The sequence below is a fragment of the Lactuca virosa genome, chromosome 6, assembly GCF_052849685.1.
Source record: "Lactuca virosa cultivar CGN04683 chromosome 6, Lactuca_virosa_CGN04683_v6, whole genome shotgun sequence".
Taxonomy (NCBI): Eukaryota; Viridiplantae; Streptophyta; class Magnoliopsida; order Asterales; family Asteraceae; genus Lactuca; species Lactuca virosa.
Window position 1 is genome coordinate 39,395,291 of NC_136431.1, and position 16,702 is coordinate 39,411,992.

The 16,702-nt window shown below is 33.3% G+C and overlaps 1 protein-coding gene and 1 pseudogene across 2 annotated transcripts; both read left to right on the forward strand.

Moving 5' to 3' along the window:
- Window positions 1-7,577: 7,577 nt before the first annotated feature.
- LOC145119526 (G-type lectin S-receptor-like serine/threonine-protein kinase SD2-5 pseudogene) lies at window positions 7,578-10,431 on the forward strand (annotated as a pseudogene).
- Window positions 10,432-12,728: 2,297 nt separating this feature from the next.
- APX6 (ascorbate peroxidase 6) lies at window positions 12,729-16,502 on the forward strand. 2 transcript variants are annotated; one of them, XR_013714750.1, is made up of 9 exons: window positions 12,729-12,936; window positions 13,333-13,450; window positions 13,526-13,641; window positions 13,721-13,791; window positions 13,868-14,019; window positions 14,110-14,193; window positions 14,273-14,438; window positions 16,091-16,157; window positions 16,241-16,411. XR_013714750.1 is itself a non-coding variant. In XM_079058386.1 (9 exons), exons 1-9 carry the CDS (start codon window positions 12,762-12,764, stop codon window positions 16,347-16,349), a joined length of 1,014 nt encoding a protein of 337 aa, XP_078914512.1. In that variant the 5' UTR covers window positions 12,729-12,761; the 3' UTR covers window positions 16,350-16,502. The 2 variants fall into 2 exon arrangements, 1 of the variants encoding a protein (XP_078914512.1); XM_079058386.1 differs by having other exon boundaries at window positions 14,273-14,394; window positions 16,241-16,502.
- The last annotated feature ends 200 nt before the right edge of the window (window positions 16,503-16,702 follow it).

A 16,702-nucleotide genomic window follows, 5' to 3' on the forward strand; every position in this document is an offset into this window, starting at 1 on the left:
AATAATTTATAGGGTAAATTACACCAATCGTCCCTCGTGCATATGTCAGAAAGCGTGTTTAGTCCCTATTTTTAAAAATTAACTCGGACCGTCCCTTGTTTGCTTAAAACTTGCACACTTTGTCCCTGAAAGAGGATTTTGTTGCAAACTTAGTCCATACCAAATTTGAAATGACCAAAATACCCTTCTATTTTTATTTTAAATTAATTTTATGCTTTTATTATGATTATTAATTAAAAACTAAATAATAAAAGGACCCTCCCCTTCATCCTCCCAACTCATCCTCAATCAGAGAGCTAAAAACACACATACAGAATCGACGATCAGAGGGAAAACGGAGACCTTCAACTCATCGTCCAATCATCGATGACCATCCTCTGACGAAACTTCCCCACCCCTTTCATTGTGTTACTGATCGAGAAAACCAGAAACACACTAGTTGTAGATCGATGGTGGTGGTTTAGGATGGGTTTTCTGGGAGGAGATAGGTGGTAGGTTATGAAAATTAGATAAAAGAGCAGGAGAAGGATATAAGTGGTGGGTTCTAGACGATCAGAAATAACAAGCTTCCCCTCCGACCCAAAAAACCATCTTGTATCTTTGATAATATCTGTGAGCAAGTTCTAATGCGACCTCCGTTTTTCTAATTCTAGGTTCGCCATTGATGCACACAATGCTGCTTCCAAAGCTTTTGTATTTCCGATTTTCATTTTCTTGTATTTAGGTCTTCTAAATGAAGTTATCCCGATTACAGGTACCACCCATGCTTCTAAGGTCGGTTCTTTACACTTTCTGACTTCCAAATTTATAAACTTCCAATCGTCTTCACTTTCTTCATCTGCAATGCCTTTTGATGTGTCAGGTGTTCTAACATGTGTGTTGGTTTCGTTTTCATCTGTGCATCTAAAAAAGCATTTTCGATCTCTGTTATCTCCTTTCCACTTCCGACAAAGAATTTGTTCTTAGGTTAAGCCAATTTCAGAAGATTAAGCTGATTTCATTTGGGTTTGATTTTGATGGGTTTTTGCATCAGTTTGATTTCATACGACTTGATGATCTTGTCTATTTGTGTTGGGGTTTTTGACGGCGTTGGTGAAGGGAAGGTGAGAAAGAGGGAGACAAATTTAGGTAGAAGGAGCTGGGATTTGGGGAAGAGTGGGGATTAATTGTTTATTTTTCTTTTAATTTAAAACTAATAAACAAATAAAAGAAAATGGAAAAAGAAATTATTAAGGGCAAAATAGTCATTTCAAGTCAATAGGGATGAAATGTGCAAGTTTAAAACAAACAAGGGACGATTTGAGTTAATTTTTGAAAATAGGGACTAAACACGCTTTCTAGCATATGCACGAGGGACGATTGGTATAATTTACCCTAATTTATATTGTTTATGTATTTAAATTATTTGTTTAAATTTAAAAAAGAAACGGACACTTCAATTTCAATAGTTCAATATTTTTCACTTTCCTTATGAATTGAAATTTCTAAATGTTTATACATTTTTATTTATTTATTTATTTGAATAATTTTGTGTAGTACACAAGTCTCACAACCAGTAGTAGATAATTTAATGAAATAGTTAAACGAGATACAAATTGTTTTCGACATCAAGTTTTTGTTAACTTTTAAGTTTTGATATTTTAGTTTTTATTTTAAACAAAAAAATCATAATTCAAAAACCTACTTGAAGTAGTTTTTGGGAGATTTTACTTTTTGTTTTTATCATATTTACACATTTAAAAGCTATCAGTTACTTTCTCCGAATAGTTATGCACAAATAAAAGTTATAAAATCCAGTTAGTTTTTCCGAACATGCTAAAATGAACATAGGTCTGGCAATTGGGTTGGGTTCGGGTTGGCGGGTCACGGGTTTACGGGTTGGCGGGTCAGAAAACATAAAGTCAACCCAACCCATATAATATATGGGTTGACGGGTTGGCGGGTCACGGGTTGGTGGGTTGGAAACCTCAACCCAGCCCAACCCATATAACCCGTTTAAGTATATGAGTTCGCAGGTTCACAAGTTAATGAGTCAAACCCAACCCATATAACTCGTTTAATAAATAAGCAACACATTTTAAAAAATGAGGTTTTTTCAACATAAATTCATCAAATGATTAAAGTATTTAACATAAAAAAAAGATTTTCAATATAAATTCATAAAGCCAATAACATCCAAATAAAAATGAAAAATGAAAACATTTATAGAAAGTTGATGTGTTCTTCATTCGTGACTCTTGAAAATAACGACGTGTATTTTTTCTTTTTTTGATTAACGAACAGCAAATACAGATTAGTCACATACGAATACGGAAGGAATACAATGATACGGAATATTACGAATATGGATGGAAATCAAATTTCATTAACAATTAAATATATCATTTTTTAAATGTAATATATATATATATATATATATATATATATATATATATATATATATATATATATATATATATATATATATATACGGGTTGGCGGGTTGGCCCAACCCAACTCATGAAATAAGCAAGTTGGTGGGTCGGCGGGTCAAAAATCCCAACCCAAACCCGTCTATTTTCGGGTTGGGCCAGTGTCGGGTTACGGGTTGGGTCGAGAGTTGTCAGCCCTAAATGTACGGTTGTTAGAAATTTTTAATATAAATTTCTTAACAAATAATTTTTTTTTTCATAAAAATATGTTTTATTGAACTTTTAAATAGTTTAATATATTATACGAAAATATAGCAAAACTATATACAAAATTAAATGGTGATGTGGATTTTCAAAAACTTAAAATACTAAGGCTATTTTCTATAGACTAGCTGAAAAACTAGTTGATACCATAACTGATAAACTAACCGATAAAAAATAACATATGATAATAATAACTTATAAGCTAACTGAAAAGTGTAAAATGATACGTAGGAAATATGTTGATTATAATTAATAAATGATATAAGAAAAAAAAAATTATTTTCATGTTTTTCCTTGCATTTAGATCTATAATATCAACTTTAGTTACAAATCATTAAAATAATATTTTGTTTAGTGGCAAAAGAGTAGGAAATTTTAATGCGCATGGACCTTTAGGTAGAACTTACTATTAAAATATTTAATGTTTATTTTGATCTTGAAAGTGATTTCTTTGTGTATTCATTTTCATAATTTATGTTACGTGTAGCAATTATTATGGTTATTTAGATATACATGTGAATTGGTATTTTCAAAAAAGTGGTTTACTGCGTTTTTAGAGTTTTAAATTGGATATAAAAGATATAACATAATTGTGAAATAGTGAAAGCGCACGTATTCAATTTATATAGTTGTTTATATTACGTACTACTTATACTTATTAGTGTTAATAATCAAACCTAAAACTAATTAAAGTTGCCATAATTTAATGATCTGCAAGTACGTTTCCAAAATAAAATGTTGAAAGAATCTTGAAGGCTCCTACTTCTGGTACTTAAAGTTCCAACAAAATTATCCATATTTGGTTTTCTTGAGAACCCTTCATTGATTGTCTTTGTTGATATTAGTTATATATTCTTGTAGTGGTTTTTAATAAATTACTTATCGAATATATGTTGTTATTATTATTATTATTTTAATTTAGGATTTTTCTAACTAAGGTCGTTTATAAGCAAATACTTCAAAGTTGTAAATATCACATTGGTCGTAAAGACTAGGTTGATAATGTTTGAGTATATTTCAACATACAAAGTAAATAGATTTTTTCTTCGATATTTGTGTTTAGCTTATGTAAGGTATAAAGGTTGCAAATGTTGTATTTTCTTGATTTTTTAATCTTTTATATATATATATATATATATATATATATATATATATATATATATATATATATATATATATATATATATATATATATATATGGTAAAACCATTCTAAAATTCAATAAATCATAGGGGACAAAATTGCAAAAATGGTCCCTATGGTTGTCAAAATTTTGTGTTTTTGGTCCAAAACGAAATGTTAGTGCACCACTGGTCCAAAATTGGATATTTTTAGTGATTTTGGTCTCTATCCACTTAAAAAGACAATTATACCCTTTATATTTGTTTTTCTTATTTTTATATAAGTTTTAATGATTTTAAGTAATTAAAAATTAGAGAATGGCCCACACACACACACACTCTCTCTCTCTCTCTCTCTCTCTCTCTCTCTCCGATGGTAGCTTTCATCTTCTTCACCTCTCGTCTCTCTTTCTCTCTTTCAAGAAAACACATTCAAGAACACCCCCATTGCCACCACCATCCTCCAGCACGACCAGACACCACAGATATGTTCGTACATCAAGGAAGGAGCGGTGACGACTTCGTTCTGCACCATAGAGCCGGTGGAAGAAAGGGATAACAGTGATGACGGAGAAGTCGACACAAGTATCACCATTTTCAAGCCATCACCGTTCGCTACAACCATCCGCCACTAACCACCTTTATCTCTATACCTTTACCTCCATATCTCTTGGCCTTAACTCGATGAGACCTCTCCTCAGATCTGAAAAACTTAAATTTGAGAAACCTCTCCTTCACCACTGTTGTTCTTACACAGATGGTTACTGAAAAACAGAGAAGAGAGATGATGGTGGTCGGAGATAGTTATTATTTGAGCATCAAACACACTGGATACTGATTTTAAGATTTTTGTTTTTCCTCCCATCATGTTCTTCATTTTCTAGAATCTGTCATATGCATGTTTGTTTAAATCATTTGGATCTTGATTAATGGCTTTCAATTTGTTGTCGATCTCAGTGGTACGAATTGATGGGTTTTGAGCACTACATCATTCCTATGGTGTACATGCAAACCCTAATAGCTTTTGGATCTAGTTTGTCTAATGAACATGCAATTGAATATCCAAAGCTATAAACCCTAGATCTAACATATTATAATATGAATTAGGGTTTAGAGAATACCTTTGATTGTTATGTAGCAATAACAATCAATTCCTTGGCTTCAGAAAGCTTAGTGCCTTAAGTGTTGCACCTCTAATGGAGTCACAAACACCACTAAGCAACTGGATGAAGAAGAGAAGAAGAAGAGCACCCAAAAGACGTCCAAAAACCCTCTTAAAAGGATGGCCATGTTTTTGGGGCTCAAGGGGTTCTTTATATACTTAGGCTATTAGGGTTTTAAACTTAAGAAACCCTAATCTGACTGCTTAGGCCCTAAGCAGCCCATGGACCCCTTTAGAATATCCCTTGGACGAATTCCTAATGGGCTTTCCATAGAATTCGTCCAACCTATTATTCTTAGGTAATCCATAGCCCAATTGCAATTATCTTATAATTACAATTCCAGTCCCCTTAGTTTAATTAATCTCTTTTAGCCACTAAATTAATTCTTAATTAATTGTTGACTAATATTAATTAAACAATATGATTTCTCCTTTAATATATTATTCTCATAATATATTAATAAATCATACTTAAACCATTCTCTTCTTAATTCATCCTACAAATTGCTATGGTGAAGGCAACCCAAAAGGACCATGCTCACAATCGGGTCAAGTACATACCAAAATAGTTATGAACTTAGACACTAATCCAACACGAATTTCACTGCGTCGATTTGGTGATCAAAATAGTTTCGTTGATGATTAGATTCAGATAGATGAGATGAACTTGGTCTTGATCAAAAGGTTCGTTTCAAATGGAAAGATGGGTTGGATTTCTCGATTCTCAATTGTTGAGCCACCACCTCCTCTAGTCTCATAGATGGTGATCGGAGATAGAGCAGAGAGAAAGAAGGTGGGATTTTTTTGGGGCTTTCCATGGCAGATCCCACAGGTGGTTTTCTGTTGGTTCTGGTGGTATAATGGTCGCTGGTGAGGGTATGGATGGTAAGGGGTGACAGTGTCGGACTCTGTGGCGGTGAAGGGAGGTGACAACGATGAACGCTGGTAGTGGAAGAGGGGTGTTATGATGACACCGATCTCGTTTTGCAGATTTAGAAATGAAAAGATGGTTGTCCGGCAGGTGGAGGTCCAACAGATGGTGGTTCGGTAGGTGGTAGGGTGACCGGTGATGGTGTTGCTGAGAGAGAGAGAGAGAGAGAGAGAGAGTACGAGGGGTGGGGTAGGTGTTATTTCTTTTTCTTTTAATAATAAGAAATTAAAAAGGAAACTAATAAAAGAAATATAAGGGCATATCCGTCTTTTTAAGTTGGGTGTGGACCAAAACCATACAAAAATGTCAATTATAGGGACCAAAATCGCAGGAGGTATACAAAATTGGACTAATGGTGCAACAACAGTTCGTTTTGGACCAAAAGTACATAAATTTGCCAACCACAAGGACCGTTTTTGCAATTTTGTCTCATAGGGCTTACACCTAGTTTGTGAATATAATTCATTTAAAAATAAAGATTCAAATAAAAGAGAAAATTGCAAATTTAGCCAAATACACTAATTATTTTGTGAAAAATAGCCAAAAAAAATTCAAATTACAAAATTAGCCCTTAAAATCGCAGATGGATTAAGCCCATCTGCGATTTCGCATTTCCATCTGCGATTTTGTGTATTCTATCTGCGATTTCGTAGAGATTTAGTATAAAAACGTTTTTTCCCTCTTCATTTTTCACTATCTTTTTTAGAGAAAACTCTCTCTCACTGCGATTTCCTTAGAACCATCATGGGCGATTTCTTCAACAATCCCGAAACAACATTTTAAACAAATTTTCCAAAGAAATAACAACAAAAATGATAATTTCTTGAAAAAGTTTATATATAATAAGGTTGTTTCGTAGTCAAACCCTATCAATTTCGTAGTAAAAAGAAAATTGAAAAATCGCAGGTGAAAACGAGAGAAAATCGCAGATGGACTATGTCCATCTGCGATTTTATGCTGGAAAAGGAGATATATATACAACGAAAAAAAAACCCACCTGCAAACGTACAAGTGGCTAAAGCACAAACGTGTTTTAGCCACTTGTACGTTCGCAGATGGGAAGGCGAAATCGCAGATGGCTTATATCCATCTGCGATTTTAGTGGCTAAAAATACATTTTTGGTTTTTTTAGCTATTTTCCAGAAAATAATTAATGTATTTGACTAAATTTGCAATTTTCTCCGAATAAAATAACTTTGAAAATTTCCGCTCTCTTGTCTTAACGCAGCAAAGAGATGTGAAGTGGCTTCATGTTGAAGTTGAGGTAGAAATACTAGTTGGTTAGACAAAATTTGACTTATTCTCTTGGACTTATTTTTTTTAATAATAATATATGAAATTTTATCAACAAGTTTAAGAATATGATTTCAATGTTATATATATTTAAACTAAACAGAACTTTACAGAACCATGTTTTAGATTTCAATAAAAAACTGATTATGTGATCATTGAGTTTTTAAAATGGAAAACAATGTAATTTTAACCAATAGAAAAACGTTAAAAATTATATAGGGTGTCTAAATGCCAAAATTGGGTGTCTATTTAGCCAACCCTTTTATTAAGTCGATGATTACATAAAATCAAATCATTTAAAGTAACAAGCTAGTAGTACTTTTCCAAAGGCATTTTATGTAATTTTATATAAACGATTCCAAAACTACTAAATTTGGTGCATTAAAATAACAAAACAAGGATTCTTTTTTTGCATGAGGCTTAAAAAAGCATGTTTTATGTTATTTCTCTATATTTCAAAAAGCATATTATTTTAAATGGGTTGAAATTTGAAAGTTGCCACTTGACACCCACCTGAGATGTTCATATTTCTTTGACCTCGGCACCCACAAATTCATCCATCATTCTTCTCAATCTCCGGTTTCAAATCTTGTCTTCTTGTGAAGTTTTTTTCTCAGTAGTGAAGAGAGCTTCCATTGATGACGTTTCATATCTAATTCTCCATTCTCTGTTTCTGTGTGCTTCTCCATTCTTTCTTGATGAAGAAATAGTCAAATATATCTAAATCAGCTAAATTCAATCATGAGGAGTTGGGGATTCTTTTGTTTCTTAGTTATCTTTTGCTTCTTTTCGTTTTCACCTCAAACATGCATATCAAGTGTTCGACAAAATGGCAAAGTGAACCCAGGATTCGAAGCGACTCAAATGAAATACATAGACAACAACGGATTATTCCTGATATCAAATTCATCGATTTTCGGATTCGGTTTCAATCCCAATAGTGACGTCACTTCATTCACTTTAGTCATCATTCATATGACCAGTTCAACGATCATCTGGTCTGCAAATCGAGACTCCCCAGTCGGCAATTCCGATAAGTTTCTGTTCGACGATGACGGAAATGCTTATTTACAGAACAACGGGAGAGTTGTCTGGTCAACAAACACCGCCAACAATGGTGTTTCCGCCATGGAACTGCGTGATTCCGGGAACTTGGTGTTGGTTAAGAACGACGGTGGTGTTGTTTGGGAAAGCTTCAGCCATCCGACAAACACACTTATGTCAAATCAAGATTTTATGAAAGGGATGAAGCTCGTAAGCAATTTGAATAACAATTTGAGTTTTTCTTTGCAAATCGAGAATAAAGATCTGATTTTGTCAGCTGAGTTTAAGAACTCGCAACCGTATTGGTCGATGGGGAAAGATAAAAGGAGAATCATCAACAAAAGCGGTGGAGATGCAAATTCTGCCACCATTGAAGCTAATTCATGGAGGATATATGATGAAAATGGAATCTTTCTTTCGCAATTTGTTTTTGCAGATGATTCTGATGCTAATGACACGTGGATTGCAGTTTTAGAAGATGATGGATTCGTCAAATTCCATAATCTCCAATCACAAATCACTGCTAACCCTAAAATTCCAGGTGATTCATGCAGCAGACCATTAGCTTGTCCGCCATATCTCGTTTGTCATGATGGGAACACTTGTCAATGTCCTTCTGGACTCGCTCAAGTTAACTGCAAACCGGAAATCGATTCTTCATGTAACAAGTCGAGAATTTCATCTACTCTTGTCAACGCAGGGGAGAATCTGAGCTATTTTGCGATAGGGTTTGTTTCGCCGGATTCCAAAACCGATTTAGATGGCTGTAAATCGTCGTGTTTGAACAACTGCACTTGCGTGGCTTTGTTCTTCGATAACAACAATGGAAACTGTTACATGTTTGATCAGATTGGAAGCTTTGAAGACGCTAAAAATGGCGCGAATATCGAATCATACGTTAGGGTTTCAGATACTCAATCGGACACTTCTCAGGGTCAAAATAGTAAGAAACAGTCGACACAGATGGTGATTGTAGTGGTTGCTGTAGTTATTTCAGCAACATTTGTTATTATCGGACTAGTAATCGTCGGAATTCGATACAACAAGAAGATGAATACTCCGATTGAAGATCCTGATGAAATCTCTGAAGAAGATCATTTCTTAGAGAACATATCTGGAATGCCTGTTCGTTTCACCTACAAAGATCTTCAAGAAGCAACGAGTGATTTCACTACAAAGCTAGGTCATGGCGGATTCGGTTCAGTCTACCAGGGTGCGCTAAAAGATGGAACTCAACTCGCGGTCAAGCGGCTAGAAGGGCTCGGGCAGGGGAAGAAGGAGTTCCGGGCAGAAGTGAGCATAATCGGAAGCATCCATCACCACCATTTGGTAAAACTCAAAGGATTCTGTGCAGAATCAAAACATCGACTTCTCGTTTACGAGTATATGGCAAACGGATCATTAGATCGATGGATTTTCGGCGAGTTTTTCCTCGATTTTGAAACGAGATACAGTATCGCAATCGGAACAGCGAAGGGATTAGCGTATCTTCACGAAGATTGCGACGTGAAGATCATTCATTGCGATATAAAGCCAGAAAACGTCTTATTAGACGAGAATTTCCAATCAAAAGTTTCAGATTTCGGTTTAGCGAAGCTTATGACGCGAGAACAAAGCCATGTGTTTACGACATTGAGGGGGACTCGAGGTTACCTTGCTCCCGAATGGATCACGAACTACGCGATTTCAGAAAAGAGCGATGTCTACAGCTACGGAATGGTGTTGCTTGAGATTATCAGTGGCCGGAAAAACTATATCTCGCCGGAGACGTCGCATTTTCCGGCGTACGCTTCGAGGATGATGGAAGAAGGTAAAGTTGAGATCCTGTTGGATGAGAAGATGAAAGTAGATGAGAAGGATGAGCGGGTGGTGGTGGCAATACGGGTGGCGTTGTGGTGTATACAGGATGATATGAATTTAAGGCCGTCGATGACGAAGGTGGTGCGGATGCTTGAAGGGCTGTGTCCGGTTCCGGCGCCGCCGGTTGTTGGTCAGACCGGGTTCTTTTCGAGTTTGTCTAAACCGTTTAGTGAATTTGGTACTTCATCTGGGCCTTCAGATGGGAATAGTGATGCATATTTATCGGATCTTCGGGTTTCTGGGCCTAGGTAGATGAATGTGTATATGAATTTATAATTTTATATTTTTATATAATAATATGGCTGTAAATTCTGAATTATTTTATAGATGTTGTAGTGATTTGTGTTGAAGGTAGTTCAATTACGTTTTTACCTGTTTGTTTAAATAAATGGGATGTTTAAGTTGATTTAGGGATATATTAAAATTTAAGAAAAAAAATTTTTGTTTTTCAGTAGGCAAAAGATATAAAAATACTTTTTGGACTTTTTTTTTTCTGGGAAACAAAAAAATAGCTTCTGATTTTAGAAGACGTTTTCTAAGTTCAAGAGTGTAATTGAAAATAACAAAAATACCCTTGCGTGCAAGGCACACACGAGATGTTTTAAGTTTAAATACTGAAACAAGAAGGAATGTCAAGACAAAGACCAAGACCAAGTGTGTAACATACTGAAAATTTAGAGACAACCGAAGTTAAAAATTTTGTAAAATTTTATGAATATATTAGTTTTGTAGTTAAATGCTTTTTTATTGTAAAATTTTGAGAAGGGATAATGATTAAAAGGGTAATATATTTTTTTTATTTGTATACATTTTGTCACTAAGTTTTTTTTTTGTCCACATTTACCCCTTTAACTTGTTAAACTGTACACATTCAGTCCTTATGACCGGTTATTTCAGGTTAGCTGGGAAAAATGACTTAATAGGGTAATATATTTTTCATTTTGTACACATTTAGTCCTTAATATTTTTGTATATATTTAGTCCTTAACATTTTTTTTTATTTCAAATACGTTATTTTTTTTGTACTCACTCAGTATTTATAAATGATTTCTTTAGGTTTTTCTCACGACATCTTACGTAGAACAATCATTGATGAGTTGTTTGGAGTTGTTGATGTTTATGTCCAACATGATCTCAACTACTTGGTTGCATAGGTCTTGTGGTTTGGCTTAGGTCTTGTATTTTGAACGTCGTAACTTCTTCATATGATATCAGATTTTAACGATCTTTATATCCACGTGTTCATTTTTTCATTAAGATTACTCCCGTTAAAATGTAATATATTTTTACTTACGATTTTTATTAAAAAAGAACATCCATACATGCGTTCATAAAAACGTATGGACAGGGGCAGACGCAGGAATACATAGTAAGTGTTGCCGAGATGAAATATGTGTTGCTGATAAATGAAAAATAGCTATAAACGAAAAAAAAAATCAAAAAATTTTCCACTGCGGACAAAAAAACAGTTGTTGCCGGTGCAACACCGGGACTAGGCTAAATCCGCCCCTGCGTATGGATATAAAAATCGTAAGTAAAAATATATTATTTTTAATGGGAGTAATCTAAATAAAAGTTGTAGTAGACTAAAATACGAACGCATGGATATAAAGATCGTTCAAATCCGAGATCGTATGAAGAATTATGACGTTCAGAACACATGACCTAAGCAACCAAGTAGTCGAGATCGCTATGGACATAAGTATCAAAAGGCCCAAACACTTCATTAATGAATTTCCCACGTAAGATTTTATGAGAAAAAACTAAATAAATCATTCATAAGTATTTAATGAGTACATAAAACAAAACTGACTTATTTTGCAAAAAAATAAATAAATAAAATAAAAAATAAAAAATTAAGGACTAAATGTGTACAAAAATATTAAAGAATAAATGTGTACAAAGTGGGAAATATATTACCCTATTAAGTCATTTTTACCGACTAACCTGAAGTAGCCAGTCATAAGGACTGAATGTGTAAAGTTTAACAAGTTGAAGGGGTAAATGTGGACGAAAAAAAACTCAGTTACTAAATGTGTACAAATCAAAAAATACATTATCCTTTTAAATCATTATCCATTTTGAGAAAATATGTCTAAAAGTGTCTTATATAGGGGTGCAAACGACCCGAGCCGAGCCCAAGCCTGGTCAGGCTCGGCTCGGGCTCGTTTAAGTTATACGAGGCTCGAGCTCGAGCTTGGCTCGATTCGAGCTTTCTTGTACTGAGCTCGGATCGAGCTCGTAAAGAATTATACAAGCTCAGCTCGGGCTTGGGCTCGTTTTTTCGTTTGACGTGCCTAAATAAGCTTAAGCTCGGCTCGAGCTCGTTAAGAAGCTCGTTTACTAATACCCTAAATCCCTAATTTCCAGAATATGTTTTTATTTTAATATATGAAATAATAATAAATTATATTATATAAAGGCTCGTTTAGGCTCGCGAGCCTAATCGAGCTTAGTGACATAGGCTCGAGCTCGAGCTCGTTTAATAAATGAGCTTAAAATTAAGCTCGAGCTCGGCTCGGGCTCGTTTAAAATCGGTTTCGAGTCGAACTTTTAACGAGCCGATCCCGAGTAGCTTGGCTCGTTTTCACCCCTACTCTTATATGATGTATCCGAGATATATGTAAAGAGGGTGAGGAGTAAACCGCAAACGACTTCTCAACCGTCCATTAAAGATGTCCATGACCGGCTTCGACCTGTCGTTCCGGCATCTCTGCTCTCCATACATTACCTTCAGATTCGAATTTCCCACTCAAATTCGCCGGAAAATCCACTATGGCTGCACCTGCACCGCTATTAGGCCCACTATTTGCTCAACATCAGCTCCTTCGACCGCCGTTTCCGATTCAAGTATATTAAATCCCTCTTTTTGGAAATTTTAGCTACAACTTAATTCATCTAATGAACTGATTCTATATCCGATCTGTCTGAATAAATTATATAACTTTTGCATTGTATGATGACATTATATCTATCCTGTTAGTCCTTTGTGTACAAATCGTCTTAAAGAAGCTCTTATAGTCCGGAATTTGATGAATTTCATGCCAATTTTTGTAGTTTTCGTCCCAAGATTATGAGAAATTGTGGTTTTAGTCCGTTACACCAAAGTTTGTGGTTACAACTGTTGGATGTAGTATAGCAATTAGATAAACCCTAAAACCCTAACAACACTATAGATGAACAGTAATATCAATTTCTTGGGTTTTCTTTTTCTTTCTAAATTCCAAAATTTTGTATGAAATACAGATGAGAATCATGCTCGCACTTCATATGGCAGGAGAATGATGATTTCTATGATCACATTTCTTTTGCCTTTTCATGAATCAATGCAACATTCTTCTTCTGCTAACGCTAATGCTGCAGAGTAAGTCAATAAAAATATTTGATTCTTGATTAAAACATTGAAAAAAACAAAAAAGAAATTGATGTTTGTTATCAGTGATCTACTCTTATTACAGGAAGAAATAAGAAAAGTATTGACAAAGGGAAAGGCTGCTGGTGTTCTTCGTTTGGTTTTTCACGATGCAGGAACGTATGAAACGAATGAAAATTCAGGTATTATTATTATTATTAATAAAATTATATCTTTTAAATAATGACTTAATTAATTAATCGTGACTAATATATATTTCAGGTGGTATGAATGGCTCTATATTATATGAACTTGATAGACCTGAAAACAAAGGTCTTAAAAAATCTTTAAAGGTTAATTTCATTTTCTCACAACTTTCTTTATTACAAACACATTTATAATTTTTTTTTTCAAATTTTATTTTCTTAGATTATTCTGGAAGCAAAAAAGATGGTGGAAGAGACACAACCAGTGTCAATGTCAGTGTCAGTGTCTGATGTGATTGCTGTAGCCGGAGCTGAAGCTGTTTCTTTATGTGGAGGTCCAAAAATTCCTGTTAGATTGGGCAGATTAGACTCGATGTAAGTGACATTAACCCTAAAATAATAAACTATTTAAAAACTTTTAACAATTATTATTATTATTTTTTATAAATTTTGAATGCTTTTTAGGGTACCTGATCCTGAGGGAAAGCTTCCGGAAGAAACGTTGGATGCTTTTGGACTTAAACAAAGTTTCAAACGAAAAGGTTTTTCGTAAGTCAACATGACAAATTTTGACTTTATTTTGTATAATCTTTATATGTTTTTTTATTAAATTTATAAATTTTTGTAGGACACAAGAACTTGTAGCATTATCTGGTGCACATACTCTTGGAAGCAAGGGATTTGGGAATCCGATTATTTTTGATAATTCATACTACAAAGTATTGTTGGAGAAACCATGGTTATCTCCAGGTTTATTTTTTATGAAGTGTTATACAAGTTATAATTTTTATCGAGTAAGTTACATTTTTGGTCCCTGGGTATATTGCTGATTTTTGCAATTTTGGGTTCTCTTGCAATTTTGGTCATTGATTGAGGTTTTTGTAATGTTTTTGGCCCCCATTTCAAGAAAATGACTAATTTTGGGACCAAAATTGTAAAATCAGATATACTCGGGGACCAAAAATAGTCATATGACTTGGAACAGGGACCAAAAATGTTATAATAACCTCAAATAAGAACTAAAATTGCAAGAGAACTTTTTTGGGACCAAATTTGCCAACAAACAACCATTCTCAATTTCTCATGGACCAAAAATGTAATTTAATCTTACATTTTTGGTTTCTGATTATATCTGATTTTTGTAATTTTGGTTTTAAAAAGTTTTCTCTTGTAATTTTAGTCATTGTTGGGGGTTCTTGTAATGTTTTTGGTCCTTGTTCCAATTATATGATTATTTTTTGTCCTTGAGTATAATTGATTTTGCAATTTTAGTCCTAAAAGTAGAGTTATTTTCTTGGAACAGGGACAAAAAATGTTACAAAAATCTCAAATAAGGACCAAAAATGGAAGAGAACTTTTTTGGACCAAAATTGTAAAAAAATCATATACACCCAGAGACCAAAACAATAAGAGTAAGGTGTTGTTTGTTTTTTCTGAGGCAAAATGTCTGTAGTCTGCGGACCACATATGTAGACCTCTGCAGTAGAAGATGTGGATCAAACGTCTGCTGTCTGAAAAAAGAAGACTGTTTGTTTTTTTAACATCTGCGGGCTACTAAAATAAACTGAAATCTAAATAAATTGATTTTTTTTTAAACTTCAAAGTGTTTTTTTAATATTATTGACTTTGTTATAAATAATTAACAAATCTATATCAACTTTTATGTATTATTGTATAAAAAATAAAAATAAAAATGGTATGAATTAACGTATATATTTGATAAAAACCAACAACTTTTGTTGCAAAGTTATAACTAAACATTATAATTAAGGATCAAAGAATTTGATACATAAATGGATGAAAATAAACTTCGATTTTTTCAATTAAATCCATTAAAAACGTAGCATAAATATTTTCTCGAGAAATTGACGATAGTGTATTAAATAATGTTTTACAAAATTTAGCAAAAAAATATAAGAATATATATTATAATTTTTTTTCATATTTATATAAACAACTTCAACGACTATTATTGTAATAAGTTTTTATTTATAAATTTGTCAAAAATATCATGTTTGTATCGTCGAACGTTTTTTTTTTAAGTTTTGTAAATTTTTTTTTTGAAATTGTTTATCATTAATAAAGTTGGAAAAAAATATAAATTAAAAAAAAACTTAAAAAAAATGTAGATATATGTGTTTTTTTAGGCTAGAAGATGTCTGAAGATGTTAGAAGACTCTGGTCCACATCTGCGCCAGCGCAAATATTTTTATGTCTGCATTCTTCAAAAAAACAAACAGTCTATGAAGGCTAATGTTTGCGCGTGGTCTGCGCGGCGCAGACAGAAAATGCCACGCAAATCTGCAGACAAAAAACAAACACCACCTAAAACTACAAAAACCTCAAATGCGGACCAAAATTGCAATAGAAATCTTCTTGGACCAAAATTACAAAAATAATCTTTACTCCAGGACCAAAAATGTAATTTACTATTTTTTGTTTTCAGGTGGGATGACAAGTATGGTCGGTCTTCCTTCAGATCGTGGTCTCATTGAGGATGATGAATGCTTAAGGTACGTACACTCTACGATAGTAATAATAATTATAAAATTTAATTTATGTTTTAATTGTAAAAATTTGTATTTATTCTTCACAGATGGATCTCAAAATATGCTGATGATCAAGATTTGTTCTTTAAAGATTTCAAGAACGCTTATATAAAACTTGTCAATTCTGGTGCAAAATGGAGGAGACCAAACTCATAGTTCCAACTTTCAACTTGCTTTAAGCAATAAATAGATCCCAAAATTTACATTGTTTTTATAAATTATTATACACATTTCCATGGAAAATTGGAAATTACAACAATTTTCATCTTATATCTTAAAATTTTCAAAATCTTACTTTTGTGACAACAATTTACGTGTGAACAATAATTTTATTTTTGTTTAAATTCTTTACTTTTAAAATTAATTCAAGCTACTTATTTTGATTTCTATAACTTTTATTACGTAATGCTCGGTAAAAATCTAATATGTCATTGAGATTTTCTCATTTTTATCTAAATAATTATATATATAAATTTGTCTCAATCCGACATATATTAAACATACATATT